Source organism: Magnolia sinica, chromosome 16, assembly GCF_029962835.1.
Source record: "Magnolia sinica isolate HGM2019 chromosome 16, MsV1, whole genome shotgun sequence".
NCBI lineage: Eukaryota > Viridiplantae > Streptophyta > Magnoliopsida > Magnoliales > Magnoliaceae > Magnolia > Magnolia sinica.
This window is the reverse complement of record NC_080588.1, coordinates 16,667,904-16,690,759: the sequence shown is the minus strand read 5'-3', so window position 1 is coordinate 16,690,759 and position 22,856 is coordinate 16,667,904. Positions and strand designations below refer to the sequence as shown.

The following is a 22,856-nucleotide window of genomic DNA, read 5'->3' as shown; positions in this document are numbered from 1 at the left end:
TTCGGGTCCACCAGCTTCGACCCGGTTAAAATCACGCCGACTCGGGTCTGAGTGATGTCCAGTTAATTTCACTGGGAATATTATATAAGTTAGATATATAATTCATTTTCCACCAATGGAAGGAGGTTTGGCAAAAGCCCATTTACACCACGAACGTGTCAAATGCCACACCTGCTTTCAATCTAATCCATGGTCAGGTGAGCCCAACCATGTGAATTTCTTTATGTGGGCCTCGACTGATTACCGACTCGAAACTAAGTTGCAAAGATCGTAGGGCTACCTGAACTCAAATCACATTTGGTGGTCCAGATCCTCAAAAATGAGACCTGGAACCAAAAGGATGCAACCCATTGATAGCCCGGATCAAGCAACAAAACCTGAACAGGATCAGCCCAGGTCCAGGAACTCTAGAACCCAACCCATCAGAGATATCCATTTGGGATTCAATGATGGTTGGTGCCTGAAAATCACATTTCTAAATATCACCGAGTCGACCCAAAACTTGGCTGAGTCAACTTGACAAGTGAACGACTTTTGAGACCACCTTCAGAAAAGGGAATTTTGAGGCCAAAACACCATTTTCATCCAAACGGCAGTTGTGCATTTGGATGCATTTTGCAAAGCCCCATTTCATATCCTCCACAAAATAGAAGCTAAAACACCAACTCAGTAAAAAAAATAAAAATAAAAAATGATCATATTGGTTCCGAGTAGAATGATAATGCAGGCTAGAAATCCCCCCTTTTCAAAACTCCATTCTGAGGAAATGCATCCAAACGGCCCCTTAATAAGTCAGCCAACTGATGATTTGTTTTTGTTTTTTTAAAACTTATTTTAACAATGTTAAATATCCATTTTTATTCCTAATTATCTAATTACAAGTCAGGCATTCTAGTCAACCTGACCTGGCTGGCCGTCAAGTTGAGTCTTGTTTTCGGGAACTATGCCGAAAATGGGCGGCACCAGAGGTGAACTTGAAGCTTCCCATCACACTGCAAATTCCTTTGGGATCCAACTCACAAAAAAATGGAGTCTCTGCACTTCCTATTCCTTGCAGCGTATGCATGAACTCCCAGCAGAGCCATGAGCGGCGGGACTAGGCTGTCGCAATAAGGAAATCATTATAGCTAGTTCTCAAACAAGTTGTTCTCTCATGCTTATCCCGCGTCTCTTCTACTATTCACACCACATTCATTTCTGATCATCCTTCAGGCAGTTATTCATCCAACAACACTACAACTGTTTCCACCGACTGTAATTGCATTGCACCCAAGTTCACGAGTTCAGAGTCGAGAAACATTACCTAAGGGAGTCATGCCTCAATCTATTATTTTCGGACGGGATGCTTACCTCAGTATGCATTTTGTCAGTCATGTTCGTTTGGATGACCACATCAGTGCCACCCACATCATAAGGATCTGTTTGGTTGCCACTCTTGAAAAAATAATAACTTGTTCAAGCAAATTTCTACAGAAGGCAAATTTTAAAAACTTAGTTCCATGGAGTAGATGTATCATGGACTTCGGAGAGGTCCGCACAGAGCTTTAGGTAACACGGGCTCCACGTATCAAGAGTTACAGGGAACTTGTGTCATCACAGAGACGCGGGGCTTCAAAAAAAATAAAAGTTAAATAGGCCCTCTTGCTGTTTTTTTTTACCTCAACTGAATTACATTTAATATGGAAAATGGCCACCAAACATCCGCCTTTTGGATAATTTGTTCAGAGAGCAGTGCATTTTTAGGTGTCTACCAAACAGGCTGATTCAATAATCATCTTCTAGGTCAGGCGTTTTGCGTCCATGATATGTATAGATGGTGAAATCTGCGGCAATCATCCCTAACAAACATCAACATAGAAAATGGACTGTTGCTATGGAGAGATAGCGGCTTTGTACATAGCTCAAAAATATGGTGATCAGACCAATAATCATACAATATACTACTTGAAAATGCACTGTTGAAGTACCCAAGGAAAGAATTAGCAGTTGTCCATAAATTACACCAGTCAGATGGTTTGGACCATTCAGTCCATGCAATTTTTGGGCTGTCAAACATCAGTTAGGTGGCCAACCAGATCAAAGATACAGATCATGTTTCATTACTCCAAAATGCGATTAATTTATTTCTTTTAGATTACATGCTAGCATGCTCATTGCTCCAACACTTGTAAAAAAAAAAAGTAAACTTGCTATTTGAAAATAAAAAATCAGAGAACACAGTTTTATTAATTAATGATAAAAATAACTGTAAAATCTTTTCTTTTCTTCTGTTTTTTCTCTTTTCTTTTTTACTTTTATTTTTTCTTTATTTGGTAGACTTTCAGGGCCACCGCCTCATGAAACTCGGAAACTGTCCTCAGGGACTCAAACCTGAGTGATGCCTCAGGACCACATGTACTTTAACCAACTCAAGTAGACTATGGAGTTGGAGGCAAAACAACTGTAAAATCTTGGTGTTCAATGCAACCCCAAGAGCCCAAACAGAAATACCGATAAGGAATAGCATCAGACCAGAAACTATTCCAAGGAAGTAATCAAATGCTGCATTTGGAAAACCAACCAATCAGCTTTGGCTGCGACAGACTCCCGTAGTTGAACTCCAGCATAACAGATAAACAAATCAGCACCACCTGGTTTACGAGCCTGCAAAAAGGAAAAAAAAGAAGAAGAAGAAGAGAGTAAGGCCATGTCTAAATTTCTCCATCAAATATCGTAAACATCCCCTCTATAAGCATACCTCATTTTACAATGGCAGTAAAATTTGCATGTGCAACATGGTTTTAAGACTTGGACAAGTATGATACAACTCAGCTCAGATTCAGCTCTACCCTATTCAGTTCAATACCATGAGTCACCCTCGACTCACGCGAGTCAGCCCAATACAACCCTCAACTCAAGACACAGTTGATCCAAGTTGCTAAGGGCCTGTTTGGATACCACCAATTAAGTTACTTTTTCTACTTACAGCAGTAGATAAGTAACTTATTTGAGATAAGTTTGGTTTAAGATCAATTATAAGTAACTTTTTTTTTAACTTAAAGGTACTCAATCACTTCAGCTTATTAAGTAGAAACCAAGATAAGCTACTTGAGGCATAAGTAGCTTATCTTAGGTAACTTACGTTCCAAAACCCCCCCTAAGTGATGTGCAATGACTGTGGGAAAAAAATAGTATTTTTTTTTCTTTTGGGCAGGGGGGGGGGGTTCAAAAAGTACGTCTCTTTTTGGTACAGAGGACCATGACACAGCTTCATCCTAAATTACCTACATGCCCTTTCAATTGCTTAAAAACCTTCTCGTGTCCTTTCATGCTACATTTTATTTGTTTTGAATGACTAATAGCGTGTAACTTTCCCCTGCCAAGAGATGTGCGTTGTGCTAGCTGTTTGTTCATGGAAAGCAATAATAGAAGAAAATCTCAAGATCTTAGACATCACAGATTATGGGACTTCTGCATCAATGCCATTTACTGGACATGGCTAATGAATCATTCATTTTTGAAGTTTATAATTCCGTGGGCCACTTAGCAACTTAGCTTGGATTTTGTTAAATGGACTGTTGCGACTCTTGGGTGGACTGCTTGGTTCCACATGTGGGCTCTTGTAATAATTGGGCTTAAATCTACATTGGGGTGGAGTTTAGGCCCATGGGTTTGCTTCATGTAATACTCAAGAAGGGCAATTTTACACGTCTATCTTTAATTATGAAAGCCCTAATACCCAACGAGGCTTGGGCGAATGGTCTTCACCATAGGTTTGCTCCCTATAGGTGAGGGTTCGATTCCCCTCCTTGGCTTTACCCGATACATGTGGTTGTGGGTGATTGCGTGTCTTCAAAAAAAATAAAAATTAAAAATTAAAAATTATGAAAGCCCTAATAAAAACACCCTTCTTGTTACTTTTTCCCTATGGCTGTCTACTGCCACTTCACTATGGTTAGTTAGCAAAGTGAAATAACCAAATTGCCCCAAGAAAAGAAACCAAATTGCCCCAAGAAAAGAAGCTCACGTTTTGAGCAAAAGCAACCTCCTTTCACCATGTCCCCATCTTTGCATCTCTTTTTCTCCCATGAAATCCTAATCTGCTGCGGGTTTCCTTCTCTGCAATTCCTATCTCTAAAAATCCTCTTCCAATAGTGATTTCCATGGTTGGAAGCCAGAAAAATCAAATGACACTCAAGAGAAGAAATCTCCAAGCTTTCCAAGCACAACAGATCTAGTCTCTTGCCATTCCTTGTTATTATATATTGAAAGTCTGAAACCATATATTTCAAGATTAGGTTTCTATTTTGTTGGGTCTTTCTGTCACTCTAGTTCCTTTTGATTCTGCTTAAAGTTAAAAGCATCAAAAAACTACTTTTACGGGTTTGGTTGGGTTTTCATGTATAGACATTAGAAAAAATCAAATAAAATCAAAGCTCTCAACAGTACACTTTTAGGGGATTTATGGGAATCTCCATGTATATTTGTAAATTCGACTTCTTTTTTTTCTTTTTTTTAAATTCTGATTTTGTGGAATTTATTCCCCCTCATTAATCCACTTATCAATGAATTGATGTATACATCTTTTCATCTACACACACACACACACACACACACACACACACACACCCCACAATGGGTACTCAATCCCATGACCATGGTGTTGAAACTCTTGTGAGTCTACCACTAAGCCATGAGTAGGGACCCATCTTTTCATCAATATATGATTCTACCAAAGATCAAGCTTTCATTTTTCAATGCGAGATTATAAAGACTTTTCCTTTTTCAGCTAATAAATCTATGATTTGTCCATGCTGTTTTTGTCCATTCTCCGACCATATACTTTCTACTAAACAGCCATGCTTTGAATATCTTATTTCTATGGGTTTTCTTTTCTTTTGTGGTTTTTTTTTTTTTGGAGAGATAACAACAATTTTATTTAGAAGCCACAAAAGCCGACAAAAAATATAACCCCTGGCCAACAAAATCAAGAAAGAAAGCCGCCAGCGGAGGCCTTTACATAAACCACCCAACTAGACACTAAATTCAACTTTGTACACGACCTCCCCTATACAGATTCTCATTCCTAAAACATCGCCCATTCTGTGCTCCCCAAAGCACACAACAAACACCCATTAAAAGCAGATGTCATTTAGCCTTCCCGGATTTGCCAACTCCCCCTCCATGCCATGCTCATATCAATTCACTAACATACCTAGGCATAACCCAAGTGATTTGCACATTGTTGAAGAAGTGGTCGAAAGTTGAGCGAGCGAAGGGGCAATGGATGAAAAGGTGGTCAATAGACTCCTCATTTCCCATGCACATTAGATAGATATTTGGAATGACCAATGATCTCCTCAACAGGTTGTCCACCATGAGAACTCTACCACTGCCAAGGAGCCAAACGAAAACAGCCACCCTAGGAAGAGCGTCATAGAACCAAAAATGAAAAGGATGGGACAGGCCCAATTGGGAAGGAATCTTTGAAACCAAGAGAAACAAAGACTTCATCATAAACTTCCCCAACCGGTGTCGTAGCCAATAAATCAAGTCTTCTTCGGCAATCGTCGGCCAAACAATGTTGAGAAGGTTCAAGAGATTGATGAACTCATCAAACTCACCATCCAACAAGTTCCTTTGGCAAGGGGGAGACCAAACAACTGAATCCTCAACTATGGAAAAACACTCCGCCACTGTGATAAATCTATCGGAAGTAAGACGAGCGATCCTTGGGAACAAAGATTGACACACTTGCTGGTCATACCAAGGATCCATCCAAAAGCGAATATGATTGCCTCTACCAAGCCTGAAGGAAATCCCCTGTCTAACCAAATGCTCAGTGTTTGCTATCGCTTTTCAAATTGCTGATGCTCTATATAACAAACGATGCCTCATGAACTAACTTCCCTCTTGCGTGCCAAATTTATCTGCTATCACCTGTCTCCAAAGCTTTCCTTCTTCTACCCCAAACCGTCAAATCCATTTCCCTAGAAAGGCCACATTTATATCCCCCAAAGGTTAAATGCTAGCCCCGCCCTCAATAACAGGTTTACAAGCCTCATCCCACCTTAGAAGATGAAACTTCCTTTTGGCACTATCTCCTTCCTAGAGGAAATTTCTTCTCAACTTGTCTAGCTTGTCAAGCACTGACTTGGGGAACTTGAACAAGGAAAGGAAATAAATAGGCATATAGGAAAAAGGCATCTTTAAGAGGGTGAACCAACCCCCCATGGACATACATCTGCATTTCCATGTTGCCAACTTCCTTTTGATGATTTCAATTACCCTATCCCATAGATACTTGGGCGGCTTCCCAATGTATAAAGGCAGCCCTAGAAATGTGGAGGAAAAGGCTCAAATCTTGCAGCTGAAGATGTTCATGAAGCAAAGAAGGTCGAGCCCCATCTACATTCATCCTAAGCATTTCTGACTTTCCCACATTAATTTTCAACCCCGATATAGCTTCAAAACACACCAATTTTTATTTATTTATTATTATTAATTTTTTTTTGTAGATTATCCATTGAGACCTCCTTAGCTTCGCAAAACAGAAGCGTGCCATCCACGTGCTGGAGATGAGAAATCTGTCTGTCAACCATTGGATATCAAATCCTCTAAACAAACCATTCGCAACACCCTTGATGAGCATCCCACTGAGAGCCTCCACCACCACAAAAAATAGGTAAGGCGAGAGTGGGTCTCATTGCCGCAATCCTCTAGAAGCCTTGAAGAAGCCTTTCAAAGCTCCATTAACTAAAATAGAGAATGAAGGAAAAGCTATGCAAGCTTTCATCAATCCCCTCCATTTCTTACCAAAACTCAACCGACGAAGCATGTAATCTAAAAAATCCCAATTCACATGGACATAAGCTTTTTCAATATCCAATTTGCATACTAGACCTGTTTTATTTTCCTTGTATCTAGAGTCAATGCATTCATAAGCCACTAGAGCACTGTCTAGGATTTACCTACCTGCCACAAAAGCCCCTTGATTTTCAGAAAGAAGATTAGACAAAGCGGCCCTAAACCTGGAAGCAAGAATCTTAACCAGGATCTTGTAAGGGCTCCCAATTAAACTAATCGGCCTGAAGTCTTTTAAATTGTCTGCCCCTTCCACTTTGGGGATAAATGCAATAAAGGAGGCTCCTAATTCAACAGAAAGGCGATTCCTTTCCCAAAATTCTGCAAGGAAGTCCATAACACCCCCCCTTCAGAATGTTCCAAAATCTCTAAAAGAAAAGAATTGGTAATCTGTCGGGGATAGGTGCCTTGTCCCCACACATCGATCCAATGACTGCTTTCACCTCTTCTTCCGAGAATGGCTGACAAATTCAAGGATTCTATCTTAGATTTTATGGTTTTCAAGGACTGAGATGGTAGCCCTCTTATAAAATGAATGTTTTCCAAGGGTTACTTTCGTCTTTTTTCTTGAAGAATGCTTAAAAGCGTTCCTATTTCCATTAGAAAAAGCGACATACCAGTTGGTTAACACACATACGAGAAAAGAGGCATTTTCAGAAATACGCAAACATGGGATGTTTTTGCAGTACATGAAAAGGGCGGGTTATATGCAAAAAAAAAAAATCCCAAAAAAATTTATTACCTCCAAATCAGTTGCACCATCCCCAATCATGACTAGAGCCTTGTAACCATGCACCTGCAAATCCAATATATGCACAAGAATTGTGAATTAGCAGATGGCATTCTATTTATCGAAAGTACTATAGATGGAGGCAACTGTAAAAAAACTCAAAGATCTTACTTTTCTTATATTTTGAACAGCGGTAGCTTTCCCACCACTCCTTGAAGTAGGCTCATTTATATCAAACCCACAAAACTCCCCAGACCTTCCAAACAGCAGTTGATTCGCAAAAATGTTCTCAGGTGGGATTCCAAGTTGTAATGCCACAGGCTTCATGAATAATTGCTCCAGTTAATAATTTTGAAGAATATGGTTACAATGGTATATGCAATTTGAAATGTAATAGCTTTAAATTGAAATAATACTGATTAAGTATATAGCATGCATGTGTACATGTATACATGAATGGCATTGCAAAAGGGACCAAATAAGGCACTGAACTGTAAATATGCATGGATACAGATATTACTATGGGCAGTTCTACAAAATTGATATGTTTTTAAAAAATCTCAAATTATAGAAAAAACTATCTTCCTGAATGAAAAACAACTTTTTGAAGTGGAAATTTTATAGCAAAATTCTAATAAATCATGATCAACAGCATCATTGCACTGTTATGCCAATCACAAGATCTGGACCAGGAATTCTCATGATTTCTTGGCGAAAATTCAACTACCGGCCTACCTAAAATTAGCAGTCCTTTATGAGTAGTGCATTGCACTAGGTGGAGTTCAACTCTCAATTTTTTTATGATTAGTGCATTTGTTAATAGTTTCTTGACTCCTGATGCCTGAAGAAAATGGTGAATACCCAGAAGGGCCAGAGAAAATCTAGTGAATACACAGAAGAAGTTTCTTTTTTATATTTTTATTTTTCCTAATATAATTTGTATTTATCTCAGAAATACAATGCTAATATTTTATTTTCAACTGGTTCTTTTCTATTACATTTTATTTCCCACCATTCAGTAACGAATGTCTGGGAATCATTGCAATTGTTTCCCAAACCAAGTAATTGCCTCCGTAATTATTCACGGATCCAAACTTGGCAACATTATTGTGGGGACAAGCCACAAGTCACCATATTAACTACCAATAAATAATGCATACAGCTGTTGAAATTGGGTTTGGCTCAACCTGAACCAGATTGACCAAACCCAAGCTTGGATCAGGTTGTCAATATCCTCAAGTCGGGTTTGGGTTTGAAAACACCAACCCAATTTGAAATTGGGTTAGGTTTGGGTTGAGCAAATTAAGGTCAGGTAAGGTCGGTTTGGGAATGATCACATGTACTTGGGTAAGGTCGGGTCAGGTTGGGTCAGCCGTAGAGAAATTTGGGTTGGGTTCAGGTTGTGCACCTCATGTTGAAATTTGGGTTGGGTTGCAGGTTGGTTCCTCTTGAGGTCATGTCAGACATGGGTTGACCCTCAACCAGACCCAACCTACCCAAGTTGCACCCTACTGGCAACTACAATTTGGGCATATTTTTGGATGGTACACTAATTCGAAATGATTGCCACGGCTATACTTATTTTGTGTTGGATCATGGCTTTTCCTAATCAAAGAGGACACAGCATTTCTTGCCACACTAATCTACCAGAGCTCCACTGCACTGTTTTAAGCATGATTACCTGCACAGAAGCTTCAGGTTGCTGCTCTGAATAGCTTCTTGGGCCACTTACATGACACAAAACACAATAGGATTGGCCAGAACCCAGTTTTGAATCCTTATGCTTTGGGATGTTATGATTTGAGTTCTGAAGCATCCATCCATAAGTAGTCATTTTACTTCCATAACAACTTCTCCGACATTGTAACCATTGTCCTTCACAGGCATGGTGGAGGAGACTGCTTAACAAATCTCACTACTGGAGTATCACTTTTCTATGTGGGTTTGGTGCAGTATTTTGTGGTCCCTTGGGTGAAGCTTGGAGGCTCTTTGGTGTTCATCCAGCAGCACAAAGAAATGGGGTTGGCAAGAATTATATGGAACTGAGCCTCAGGATCTCTACATGTGAGGCCCATGGGTCAGTGATATTTGTTTATCTGATGGGTTCCATGACCCTTTGATCAGTGCCAACAAATAGGGTGTTAAGAGAACCCTGAGGACACTGCAGAAATTCATGGGCATGTATAATGCCTTGATATTCAGATTGGCCACACTTAGAGAGAGGCCAACTCTAGCTGACAGCTAGACTGATTGCAGTAGTAGTACCTTATGGGACACAAACTGCACTTCTATTTCCTGCCACCAATAACTCTCCACTTCTTTTTTTTTAACACACGTACACACCCCCACACACTCACGCCGTAGTGGGATTTCACCACCTATGGATACTCGAACCCTTGACCGGCTGTTGAAACTCCTGAGAGTCTACCACCAGAGCAAGAGTAAGGATCCCCAATAACTCTCCACTTATGTGAAAGAAAAATTACAAATTTTGCTTGCTTAGTAAAGTTTAACTAGCAAGCAATGCTCAAAAAGGCATGAAATAGAAGAGAAGTTGAAGCACGTTTAGAAGTTTAGCAGCATACTTGGATCATCTGACGGAAGCCTCCAGAAATCAGGTAAACAACAGTTTTCTTAGCCTTCAGCTTCTTGATCAAATCTGCTATGCCTGGAGACAACCTACACATAGAAACAGAAAACTCAGATTAAGTTTGACTGAGGGGTAAACCCTAGATCAGATATTAGAGAAAATCCATCATCAGGGAACACGTGTACTATCTATCATAACTTTAAAAGAGGAAAAATAATCATGGTATTATCTTTAATATGATTTTGCAATGCTGAAAAAACTTGTTTACATGAAACAGATATTTCTTTTCCCATAAACTTAGGGCACGTTTGGATGTACCTCCAAAATAGTGCATAATAAGAATAAGGTAGGTAGCATTTGGCAGCACAGAAAATGGATCCCATGATAAGTGGGCTTTGATTTTCTCATATGGGGCTAGTCTTGTCATTTCGCTCAGATTAAGATACAAATAAGGGATGCCCCTCGTATTATTTATTCACTCACCTGATGATGACTTCTCTCCTTTACGGGAAGAAGTTTGAAAAAGGTGAAAAGGGTTACTAGAACCAATGTTTTAAATATCGACGATATCAGCCAATGTATCCCACAATATACCTTGTATCCCACCCGTGTGATATGAAACGCACATGTAGTGCTGATATATCCCACATGTTCGATCTGGTGAGCATTTTCAATTTCCGATCCCCTTTTCTTTTTTTGGTTGAAATTTTGTTAAATTAGTGTCAAATGGTTACAAATCCATTAGTTCTTCATGTTTTGCATGAAAAATCATGGAGTTTGAGCTTTGATTTTGATATACATTTGTTCTTCATGTTCTCCATATTTTTTTCAAAATTTTCCTTCAACCAGCTATCAATTGAGACTAATTTCAAAGTATTTAGGAGTATTTTATGAAATGATTGTCACATACACTATAATTTCGAAATTTAGGTGTTGGTGGTCCAATTTGGGGGAAATTGAGAAAATTTTCCTAAATTGCTTGCAATGTTGCACTCCAAACATGAAATCAAGCATGTATGAGGGTTGATTTACTGATTTGTTAAGTCCTTGTCAATTTTTGAAAATAAAAATTATTTTTAATTAAAAATTAATTAAAAAATGATTAAAATAATTATTTTTTTCAAAATTTCCCTTCAACCAACTGTCAATCGAGACTAATTTTGAAGTATTTAAGAGTGTTTGATGAAATGATCATCACATACACTCTAAATCTTATGCATTCAATTTGAATATAGTAGCATTAATACGATCAAATAGTGCATAACTAAGGACCCTATAGATAGGAAGCCTATTATGTGCACTTCTTTTTTAAAAGATTATGATTTAAAAGTGTTTATTAAGGTCTTTTTTAACAATTCCTGAAGTTTCATTGAAAAATTCAACCATTTTCATAATGTTTCCCAAACAGTGCGATAAATTACTCGATACAAAAGATATATCCCATGCGATAGCTGATAAATTACTCGATAGAAAAGATATATCCCATGCGATAACCGATACATATCTGTATCCAAAGGATGCGATGCATAACGCGACACCGATATTTCAAACACTGATCAGAACGACTTCTACAATAACACATCCCAAACAGTCAACCTAAGTAGAAGTTACTCTTGACAATAGAAGCTATTTTTTAAAAGGCAATAATTTTTATTTTTATTTTTTTCCAGATCATTTCTTTCTAAAAGATGATAAAAGGAAGTCTTTCTGTCTACAATCCTTTTTTTGTGGTGAAATTGATACCAAACACATAAATTTCTCAATTTCCCAAATCCTAGTTCTACCTTTATCTTTCCTTCTATTCTTTTTCTTTCCTATTCATCCAGCTGTTCAAATACCTTGATTTATTTTTGTAATAATCCGAATTAATCTTAACCATCCAATTTTAACCATTAATCAACATACTAAATTAGTCCAATATGACCATTGATCTACAAGATCAATTGTTCCAATCTCAACCATTGGTTTGGACATATCCAATCCAATTGTTCGTCAACTAATAAATCCAACCATGCATATAACCATTCATCTAATGATACAACCATCAAATCGTCCATCTCACCACCAATCCACAAGTACATCACGAAGTCCAGCCCTCGATCACACATGAACTCATCTAACCGTACATTTATCCATCCATCTATCCATACATCCATCCATCCATCTATGTATACATCGATCTGTCCATCCATTTACATAATCCATTTATGTACCATTGAATACATCACAACCATATGGTAATTCATGCATCAAATACTAGACACGTGTACACCCATTTCATGCATGCACACCTCTCACACATGTTGCATGCACACACACTTATCACACGTGTGGCATGCACATACATGTGACACGTACAATGCATGTATAGACTTGCATGCAAGTATACAACATCTGTTAAAAAAATAATAATAATAAATAAACAAATTTAAAAAAAAAAAAAAAAAAACGTGGTTAAAAAGAAAGAGAAAATGGAAGCAAGAGGTGTAAATTCTTTGCTTCACATGTGCATAAAGAATACTATATGTAAAGGAGTTCGTTGTGAGATAAGATGCAACAGCATGCAGTGTGCGACATAGAGAGAGAGAGAGAGAGAGAGAGAGAGAGAGAGAGAGAGAGAGAAGAAAAGAACTTTAGCTATTCGCATGATATGCAGGTAAATATAGGAGTGGAGAGAAAAAAAAAAGGAAGAAAAAAGAATAAGAGGAAAGAAAGAAGAATTTTTTATTTTTTTAAAAAGACTTTCTTTTATAATATGTGAGTTTATCTCATTTGATGTTTATATATACATATATATATATACACACACACACACACACAAACACACACAAATAATTAATGTTGCTATCTTAGTTGTTTTTATTTCATTTTTTTTAAATTGTTGTAATTACTTATTATACTTTTTAATATTTCGTTTATTTTTTTTCCTTCGGTTGCTGATATTTTAGCATGCCTCAATTTAACTTTAAGTTTTGTTTATTATTAATCCTACACTAATAATTCATTTTTAGGATTTCTATTTTTAATTTGCTAAAATTATTGTAGAAATCTCGAGTTTATATATAATTTAAAAGAATCTCAAATATAATAGATTATGTTGCATGTGTATTTTTCTACGTGGAACTTTGATTGTGTATGGATAGTTTATATTGATTTGAAATTTTGTTTTTGGTTTGATAAATTATTTACATCATATATTATGGATTCAACTGAAGAATAACGATCATTCCAAATTTTTAGAAATATTTGGTTCATGTAATATTGAAATCATGAATGACCATGACAGTTTTTAGAACACCAGAAAATAAGTGGGGCGATGAAGTCCTATAGGTTGAAAATCCCTAAAGCGTAAATAGGTAGGGCAATCAAGACCCTTGGGTTGAAAGTCTCAAAAACCCAACTGGTGACATGCTCACCCATCCAAAGGGCACTTGGCGAGGGACTCATTTGTACGTTAGCTGGTCAAACTACTACCCTACCGAACCTGAAAGCAGAAACCTTTGCAATCCTGACTTGCTCACCCACCCAAAGGGTACGGTAGAGGTTCCAAGAGGTACCAGTAGGGTTTCTAGGACTTTCAACCCAAGGATCATGATCGCCCTACCTATTTATACTTTAGGGATTTTCAACCCAGAGGACTTGATTGCCCCACCTATTTTCTGGTGTTCTAAAAACTGTTATGGTCATGCATGATTTCAATATTACATGAACCAAATATTTATAAAAATTTGCAATGATCGCTATTCTTAGGTTGAATCCATAATATATGATGTAAATAATTTATCAAACCAAAAATAAAATTTCAAATCAATATAAATTATCCATACACGATTAAAGTTCCATGTAGAAAAATACAAATGCAACGTAATCTATTATATTTGAGATTCTTGAAAATTATATATAGACTCGAGATTTCTACAATAATTTTAACAAAATAAAAATAGAAATCCTAAAAATGAATTATTTGTGCAGGATTAATAATAAACAAAACTTAAAGTCAAATTGAGGCATGCTAAAATATCAACAACCGCGGCAAAAAAAATAAACAAAATATTAAAAAGCATGATAAGTAATTACAACAATTTTTAAAAAATGAAATAAAAACAACTAAGATGACAACATTAATTATGTGTGCAATATATATATATAGGGAAAAGGTACTATGCGCTTGACCTCACGATAAGCTCCCGTGAGGTCGAGCTGTGTGGGCCCCACCGTGATGCGTGTCGACAATCAACACCGTGCATTTGATGGGTCCCCTCTAAATTATAGGATATCCCAAAAATCAGCCGTATACGGAACTCAGGTGGGCCATACCATCTAAAATCATGTGAAGACACCGTTAAAACATATAAAAGCACTTGGTGGGGCCCACCTGAGTTTTGAATGCTGCTGAAACTTGGTCTGAACCCTCATCCAAGTGGGACACACATAATGGATGGGCTGGATTTGCAAACCACATCTCGGTGAGCCCAAAAAATGATTATGAATGTTTTAATGGTGCACGGCCCCTCCCCACTTCTGTATGTGGTGTGGCCCACACAAGTCACGGATTGACTTGATTTTTGAGACCTAGGCCCACGATGGAATGGTGCATCTGACTGATGGGGTAGATGTTCGAAACGCATCACGGTGGGGCCCACACAGCTCGACCTCATGGGACGGACTCGTGAGGTCGAGCGCATAGTACCTTTTCCCATATATATATATATATATGAAACATCAAGTGAGAGAAACTCACATATTATAAAAGAAAGTCTTTAAAAAATAAATAAATTCTTCTCTCTTCCTTTTTTCTCTTTCCTCTTATTTTTCTTTCTTCCTTTTTTTTTTCTCTCCACTCCTATCTTTACCTGTATATCACGTGAATAGCTAAAGCTCTCTCTCTCTCTCTCTCTCTCTCTCTCTCTCCTCTCACGTTGCACACTGCATGCTGTTGCATCTTATCTCACAACGAACCCCCTTATATATAGTATTCTTTATGCACACATAAAGCAAATAAGTTACACCTCTTGCTTCCGTTTTCTCGTTCTTTTTAACCACGTTTTTTGTTTGTTTGTTTGTTATTATTATTATTTTTAACACAGGTTGTATAGTTGCATACAAGTCTGTACATGCATTGTACGTGTGCCACATGCAAACCACACGCATATGCCACATGTATGTGCATGCCACACGTGTGATAAGTGTGTGCATGTAGCATATGTAAGAGGTGTGCATGCATGAAATGGGTGTACACGTGTCTAGCATTTGATGCATGAATTAACATATGATTGTGATGTATTCAATGGTACATAAATGGATGATGTAGATGGATGGACAGATCGATATATACATAAATGGACGGATGGATATATGGATAGATGGATGGATAAATGTACGGTTAGATGAGTTCATGTGCGATTGGGGGCTGGACTTCGTGATGTACCTGTGGATTGGTGGTGAGATGGATGGTTTGATGGTTATATCATTAGATGAATGGTTAAATGCATGGTTGGATTTGTTAGTTAACGAATAATTTGATTGGATATGTCCAAATCAATGGTTGAGATTAGACCAGTTGATCTTGTAGATCAATGGTCATATTGGACTAATTTGGTACATTGATCAATGGTTAAAATTGGATGGTTAAGATTAATTCGGGTTATTACAATTTCTACCTTTAGATCTATCCTTTACCATCTTTTTTTTTTCAAAAAATTCCAAAAATCCTAGTTCTTGGAACAAAAACCCAAATAGGGCATAGTATCCCTAATAGCGATTAATTGGACACGATATAGGGTGCATCCATTAGTGTTTTGAAAACCTTATCCTACGACCCAAAAGAAAACATAGGTGTTTTTCTTCTCTTTCTTCTCTTTTTTTCTTTTTCTGTTATACCTATTATAATCCAGCCTAACACTATTCTTTCCTCTCATTTTACTATTCTACCCCAACTCACGCCTCCGTCTTGGACAATGACACCCAAAAATATGGCAAATCTATTAAGAAAATGAAGAAATCACAAGTATGAGACCTACTAAGTTAAAGATCAAATGTTTTGTTTATATCAACTCTAATTTGTCTAAGGACATCCTTGCTCAGTCCTGGACATGTCTTCCACTCATACCCTCCTAAAATCACTCCATGTTCTTTAGACAACAATCCAAGGCTCATTTCTGCAAACAAGACTTGAGTTTTGAGACTGCCAAGAAGGGCCTTTAACAATTGATGTATACTTTAAAAAGATCGTATCATTATTGATCAGTTGACTGAATCCGATACCCACTCTATAATAAAAGATAAAATACTATGTGTACTTTGGTAGACTTGGCGATGAGTATCTTATGTTCTCATCTCGGATACTACAAAGCACCTTTGCGAACCCTCACTAAGCCATGGCAACATCAACATGAAGCCTAAAGTTCTTATAGCAAGCAAATCATCTTCCCCAAGTACTCATGAGGCTATCATATAACTTCTTCATCTAGTTGTGGTCATGGATCGGAGGCAACAACAATCCTAATAGTGGTTGATATCATAAAAAAGAAAAATAAAAATAAAAAAACAACCTGGCTCCTCTTTTAGTGCTTGTGGAAAGCAACACAACTCTATAAAGTTCAAAATCATCCATTTTTGGAAGGCCTAGTATAACGGCCGCCACCACTACCTTTACGATACGGGTTGTAATGGCCGTTACAGCCTCCGTGACAACCATTACACTCTCTCTCTCTCTCTCTCTCTCTCTCTCTCTCTCTCTCTCTCTCTCTCTCAATTAAAAAAAATTGAAAAAAAAAAACTAAAAAACCTTTACCGGCCCTGTATGAACAATTACAGGGGTGTTATGGCCTTTACATGGGGGGGTGGGGTTGGGTTGGGGTGTATAACGGACCGTTACGGGGGTTGTAATGACCATCAGAAGTCATTTTTTTATGTAACGCCCATTACAACCCCATAACGTGTAATGCTTGTCATTGTAACCTTTACATAATGGCCTTTACAGCCCCATAGCAGCCGTTTCAGCACACCATGCTGCCTGCCCAACACATGGGAAGCTGCCAGTAGATGGGGAGTCAATACTGTACAGGCAACCATCAACATCAGGTCGATTCGGGTGGGCCACACCAAGGGAAACAGTTTGGAGGGTGAGCTTTGCCCTATACACTCTTTCTAATCATGTGATCCACCTGAATCACAGATGCCGCTGATTTTTTCGCCCTAGGCCTAACATGGGGTGACACACTTGATGGTCAGGGTGGATTTCACATTAGCACCACGATTGGGCCCACCCAAGCCGCCAATCCCTCTTCGAAAGTGATATGAACTAACTCATATTTATTAAGATTAATTTCTAAGCTGGTTGGACGTCCAACTTCCTATTACAATTTTAGCACTAACTATAGTGCCAAAAGCATCATGATTAGCCACATAACCTTTCTCCTTTTCCCCAACCATTCCCCTGACCATGCCAAGCCTGGAAAAGGGTCACTATCATGACATCATCCACTCTATCCTAGACAGGCCAATGAAATTGTAACAACTAACAAAGCCTCCTGGCGTACTCCCAGTGCGTAAACATGTGATCCATAGATTCACCACTATGAAGACAAAAGGATGACATTTACTAGTCATCTTCTCAGTCTTCTCTCCTCTTTATAGATCTTCCACCATGCTTAGGTAATTTTTCATCACTTACAGTGGCATTGGAAACTGTGAAAATTCAGTTGTAACCTTAAAATGCTATTGAACTAAAACAAATCCCTTGAAAATTCAATTCATCAACTAGAATGAGACTTCTCAGTGCCTGACCACATCAGACCATGGGAGATTGATGTTTTCCAAAAGTTAACAGGAAAATGTTGAAGAAGACTTTAAAAAAAGAAAAAAAAAAAAAGACAACCCTGATCTTTTGGAAAATATGAACTATACATTTAGTAGACCCAATAGGCAATGATTTTCTCAATGTTGTCAGAATTCTATCAGGAAATGTAGAAACAAAACCAGTGAGCATGAATTACCACAAAATTAGTACACTTCAAACAATTCTCTACAAGTCCCACCACTTGAAGTGCGGTTATGAAATTCACCTTTTTCCTTTCATGAAAACCAAATGGTTTCAAAAGATTTCTAAGAAATTGTGAATTGTTTGGTACTTTAAAACTAAAAGAAAAGGAAACAAGAAAAGTTGGGAAATATTTCATATTTACTTCAAATTAAAGATGCAAAACAGTTCCCAATTTTTGCCAAAAAATTCCAAATTCCAGTTAATTGACTAGCAAACCTAACATGTTTTAGCTGTCCCTTCAACTTCTAAATACATACAAAAAGGTAGCAATAAAAATAGGAGACGTGCAAATCAATTTGTGACAAACAATATGCACCTGGGGGGTCTCTTCTCAAGAAAATCATGGAGCTGGGACAGCGAAGGGTTAAACAAAGAGAGTCTAGCTGCTAGAGCCTCTTCAAACGGAACAGATCCACTCATTGCCCTGGCAACATCCAAAACAAAAAATGATAAGAGTTCCCAAATAGCGATTAATCTATAAATATCAACAACCAGAAGAACATGGAACCTGGCAGTCCATTCTGCAACAGCTTTTCCAGCACCACAGAACTCTGCAAGTTCATCAATGCCTTCATCCAAGCACACAGTGCTATCCACATCAAAGCAGACAGCTTCACAATTTCTCCAGATCTCAAGCACCTCTACAAGCAAGCAAAGCCCATCCAAAACAGTAAGAATCAGTGCTAGAAGTACAATGCAGATGATTACTAATATCGAAATGATTTGGATATAACCTTTTGTGGGTAGAGTGTTATCAAAGCAAGTAGGAGCAGCAATGTCTTGAGGTTGAGCTGAGGTTATCACTGAGGTGAGAGGTTTGAATTGTCCCATTATCCCAAGAGGAATTTTATGCAACTTCTTTGATAAACAAGGAGAGAAGATAGGGGGAAGAGGGGAGTGATGACGACTACGAGGTAGACGATTTGGGGCGATGTGAGCGCTAATCAGCCCCGCCATTAAATTATCTGGTTCTAATCAAATAAGGAATGGTGTTCCCAACTTTAAATTAGCACGAAAGCATTGAATGCTCAAAAATAACAAAAGGAGAAGCTGAAACATAAAATGAAAGAACCCGAAATGCTAAGTGAAAAAGAACGGAGTTTTTTTTTGAGCCCCAGCCTCACTGCAAGTTGGGGGCATGCATTACCAGCTAAACCAACGGCTGGATGCATGGGTACAAACACATTAAAAAAACCTATTAATGACAAAACCTCCTAAAATATAGGTGAATTAAATAAAATAAATTTTAAAAAAAAAAGAAAAAAAGAAGCAATTGCAAAACCACAAAAGATAACAATGCCCCAGCACAAATAAATCCAGTTATTGAGCTATGAACCACCCAAGAGGGATTTTCTGTTTCAGATCCTACATAAATAGCTTACCACACTGACATGAGTGCATGGTGCACTCCATCTCTCCTCTGCAATCAACAGCCACTGTCATGGATCCTAGTTGTCGTCCATTTCTCATCAATATGCACCAAGTAATACCACCATATTATGATAGTGTTAAAGGATTCTTGTTTCTCCCTCTCTCTTTTTTCTTTCTTTTTCTTTTTTTTTTTTCTTTTTTTTTTCTTTTTTTTTTTTTTTTTACATTCAAAAAATTTACCTTAAAATATGTAAGAATCATTTAATAATTTATATTCTCTTTCACTTTTCTTGAGCATAGAATCACATTGGAAAAGCAGCACTTGATTCTATGGATTAGAGAAAAAAAAAAATGATTTCTAACCATCATTGCCACAATACATGTAGGTCAACATGATCGCAACTATCTATTAAAAAAAATCTACATAAGTCATGCACTTGGTATTAAAAAGCAGTTACATTACGATCATAGAGGTTGTTATGTAGCAGTAACAGTGGTAAGCGTTACATGATACGGGGCCATAGCATTCAATTTAAAATTAGCTCGTGATGGGTAGATATGGGGCTGATACATTTTTTTTCCCTTCATAAAAAATGTTTGATCATTACAGGACCGTAATGGCCGTTATGGTCCGCATCCTAACGGCCATTGGACCGGCCAGTATGGCCACCGTTACCATTATTGAATATTATATCAATTTGGTGTTTCAACCAATTAAGAAGGAATCATAAGAAATGCAAAACGATTTAACATCAAAGAAAATATCTATCATGTAATCTCTTGTAAAGAACAGAATAAAATAATTGACATCTTCCAAACAACTCTTAAAGCCTCCACCGATTTAGAAACATAAAATGAAAGCCAAGTAAAATTTATAATAAAAAATAACAAGTATAATTTGAATCGAAAATCGGGATTCAAATTGAAAATGGTAGGCTTCAAATCATAGAGCCATAGGATTCATCTAAAAAGGGACTCAAGGTGGGATTCAAATTGTTTTGCTTAAGATTCGACTCAAATCGTAAATCGTTGGATTTTGACAACACTATATATAGTGTATGCTACAAGGGAAATACGCTATTTGGTTGTGCCACGTAGCATTGTAGCTACATTACCATGGCATACTAAAATGGTTACATAATGGTCATTATGTAATGGTAACAGCCACAACCATTACACGTTACGGGGCCGAAATGACTGAAAAGGCCATTACAGAAAAAACAACCTGTAACAGTCCATAATGGTCTTGAAACAATTTCATTCAAAAAATTAAAAAAGGGCCGTAATGGCCCGTATTGTAATGGTAACAGGCGGTGGCTGTTACAGCCACTGTTATCATTATGGAACACCTTGTACAATACGCTACATAGCGTAAGCTACTGCTATGCTACAAGTGTTATTTACAACACTGCTTTATTGTTAATCTTTGCCCTTTTTTCCCTATTATTTTAGGATGTGCTTGGTTGTACTAGATATCATGAAATTTCGTTATAGTCAAATATAATTTGGTGAATTTCATGATATTTTGTGCAACCAAACAACCTTAAATAAAAAATGTATGAGTAGCCTGTAGCTAGAGCACTACACGGTTTGTAGTTTATACCCCACGCTTCAAAGGAGTGAACGACCATTGATCTGGTGGGCCTCACGCTCGATGGGCCATACCATGAGTTCTTCTCAGACTATAAGCTCCTAGCCATCCATCCAGTCTACCTCTTATACTCTGTAAAACATTCTTAACCGTCAATTTGCACCCCACTAATCCAACGGTTAAAATTTGTCCAATCGATGAAATTTTTTACCACAGGCTGATCCATGGCGTGACCGATCATATAAACGGTCCAGATCCCATAACCATCAACCCAACTTGCACAAATCATAACCTGCCGATAGTCATATACCTACCCTAACAGAGGAACCCCAGCAATCTCATTATTTATGTTCTTTCATAAAAACAATTCAACCAAAAAAAAAAAAAGCTCCAATTTAAAAAAATAATAATAATAAATTAAAAATTCTCTGCAAAATGATACCAAAAACAGAACAGATGATAGAATGAATGAAAAGAGAGAGAGAGAGAGAGAGAGAGAGAGAGAGAATGGAAGAAAATAGAAGAAATAAGAAAGATTTACTTGCTTTTGTCTCTCTTTTTTTCGGAATTTTTTCTCTTTATTTTTCTGAGTACTCACCTTTTCAGATCTCTGCTGGAAATATGAGGTGAGTGAGAAGGCCCTCGTCTAAAATGCGCCGCGGGGAACAATGTATGGGAGTTGCTCTTCCTTCTCCGTTCCCTGCATCTCTGTCGGATCTCTCTCCTTCTCTCCCCTCATGGGTCCTGTTTGGCGCTTGTCTCACCAGCCTTTTGCTTTCTCATTTGGAGAAAAGCTTTGATACTCTGCAAGTTTGATGGTTGATACACATGCACTAAGAAATTGTATACGTGACATATAATTTACCCCAATCACACTGTTCAAATTTCGGTGCAAAACTTGGATGGATCGTATGTAAAAATTTAGGATGGTTTAATTCCTGAATTGTAGATTGGTGGATTTTTTTTAATGCACGGTTGAAATTAAAAATAGATGATGGCTGGAATCTAACAAATCATTAATAAGAGCTTTGTATCAGCTGAATCAATCTAATTCATATGCTGAAGACCCATAGCTGTCACCAATCTGCCAGAGCATCTAATAACTCCATTTTCGAATGGGGAGAGTTGCTGATTCCACGCAGGTGCGAATCTCAGCCCATCCACCCGCAGACAAACGTGCCTCTTATTACTTATATAAATATCGTTCCACTAGATCCCGTAACATTAGTTTTAGAGAAATTTGCGACTGTACGACCCATTTATGGCCCATTTAGGAAACTACGCCCACCTCATTTTCCTTTGCGAGAATACGCCCGAGCTGTACGGAAGGCTTGCCAAAGGTCGAAAATGCCCCTGCTTGTTCCTTCAAGCGGATACGTGGTGCTCGAAGACGAGCGCTGACACTCCTCGAACTCCGAGTTGTACGAACGGTTCAAAAGATATCAGAGTTACATGGGCCCCACAGTTACGTATTTATTATATCCACAACGTTCATCCATAGTTCGAGATCATTTCGGAGCATTATCAAAAAAAAAAAAATCCTATCCAAAGATCAACTGGACCACACCACAAAGAGCAATGGGAAAATTGATTTTAACCGTTAAAAATTTTGTAGGGCCCACCGTAACATTTATTTTCCATCCAATATATTCATAATGTCACAAAGACCTGGATGAAGAGGAAAAAC

General features: G+C 37.8%; 1 protein-coding gene across 4 annotated transcripts; it reads right to left on the bottom strand.

The window, feature by feature from the left end:
* Nucleotides 1-2,064: 2,064 nt before the first annotated feature.
* Nucleotides 2,065-22,037, bottom strand: LOC131228634 (phosphoserine phosphatase, chloroplastic-like). 4 transcript variants are annotated; one of them, XM_058224427.1, is made up of 8 exons: nucleotides 21,768-22,037; nucleotides 18,942-19,178; nucleotides 18,716-18,848; nucleotides 18,524-18,631; nucleotides 10,159-10,252; nucleotides 7,745-7,909; nucleotides 7,586-7,639; nucleotides 2,065-2,541 (listed from the first exon to the last, which is right to left on the bottom strand). In XM_058224427.1, exons 2-8 carry the CDS (start codon nucleotides 19,162-19,164, stop codon nucleotides 2,518-2,520), a joined length of 801 nt encoding a protein of 266 aa, XP_058080410.1. In that variant the 5' UTR covers nucleotides 19,165-19,178; nucleotides 21,768-22,037; the 3' UTR covers nucleotides 2,065-2,517. The 4 variants fall into 4 exon arrangements, with proteins under 4 accessions (XP_058080410.1, XP_058080407.1, XP_058080408.1 ...); XM_058224424.1 differs by having other exon boundaries at nucleotides 2,065-2,643; nucleotides 21,768-22,031; XM_058224425.1 differs by having other exon boundaries at nucleotides 2,065-2,643; nucleotides 18,942-19,172; nucleotides 21,768-22,031.
* Between the last annotated feature and the right edge of the window lie 819 nt (nucleotides 22,038-22,856).

What these genes read in the sequence shown, in the direction of transcription:
- LOC131228634 (XM_058224424.1), bottom strand. Translation starts at nt 19,164, where the DNA reads ATGGCGGGGCTGATTAGCGCTCACATCGCCCCAAATCGTCTACCTCGT. An exon ending in TAACACTCTACCCACAAAAG is followed by an intron (nt 18,849 to 18,941) that starts GTTATATCCAAA and finishes GCTTGCTTGTAG; the next exon opens with AGGTGCTTGAGATCTGGAGA. An exon ending in CTGTTCAAAATATAAGAAAA is followed by an intron (nt 7,640 to 7,744) that starts GTAAGATCTTTG and finishes TTGGATTTGCAG; the next exon opens with GTGCATGGTTACAAGGCTCT.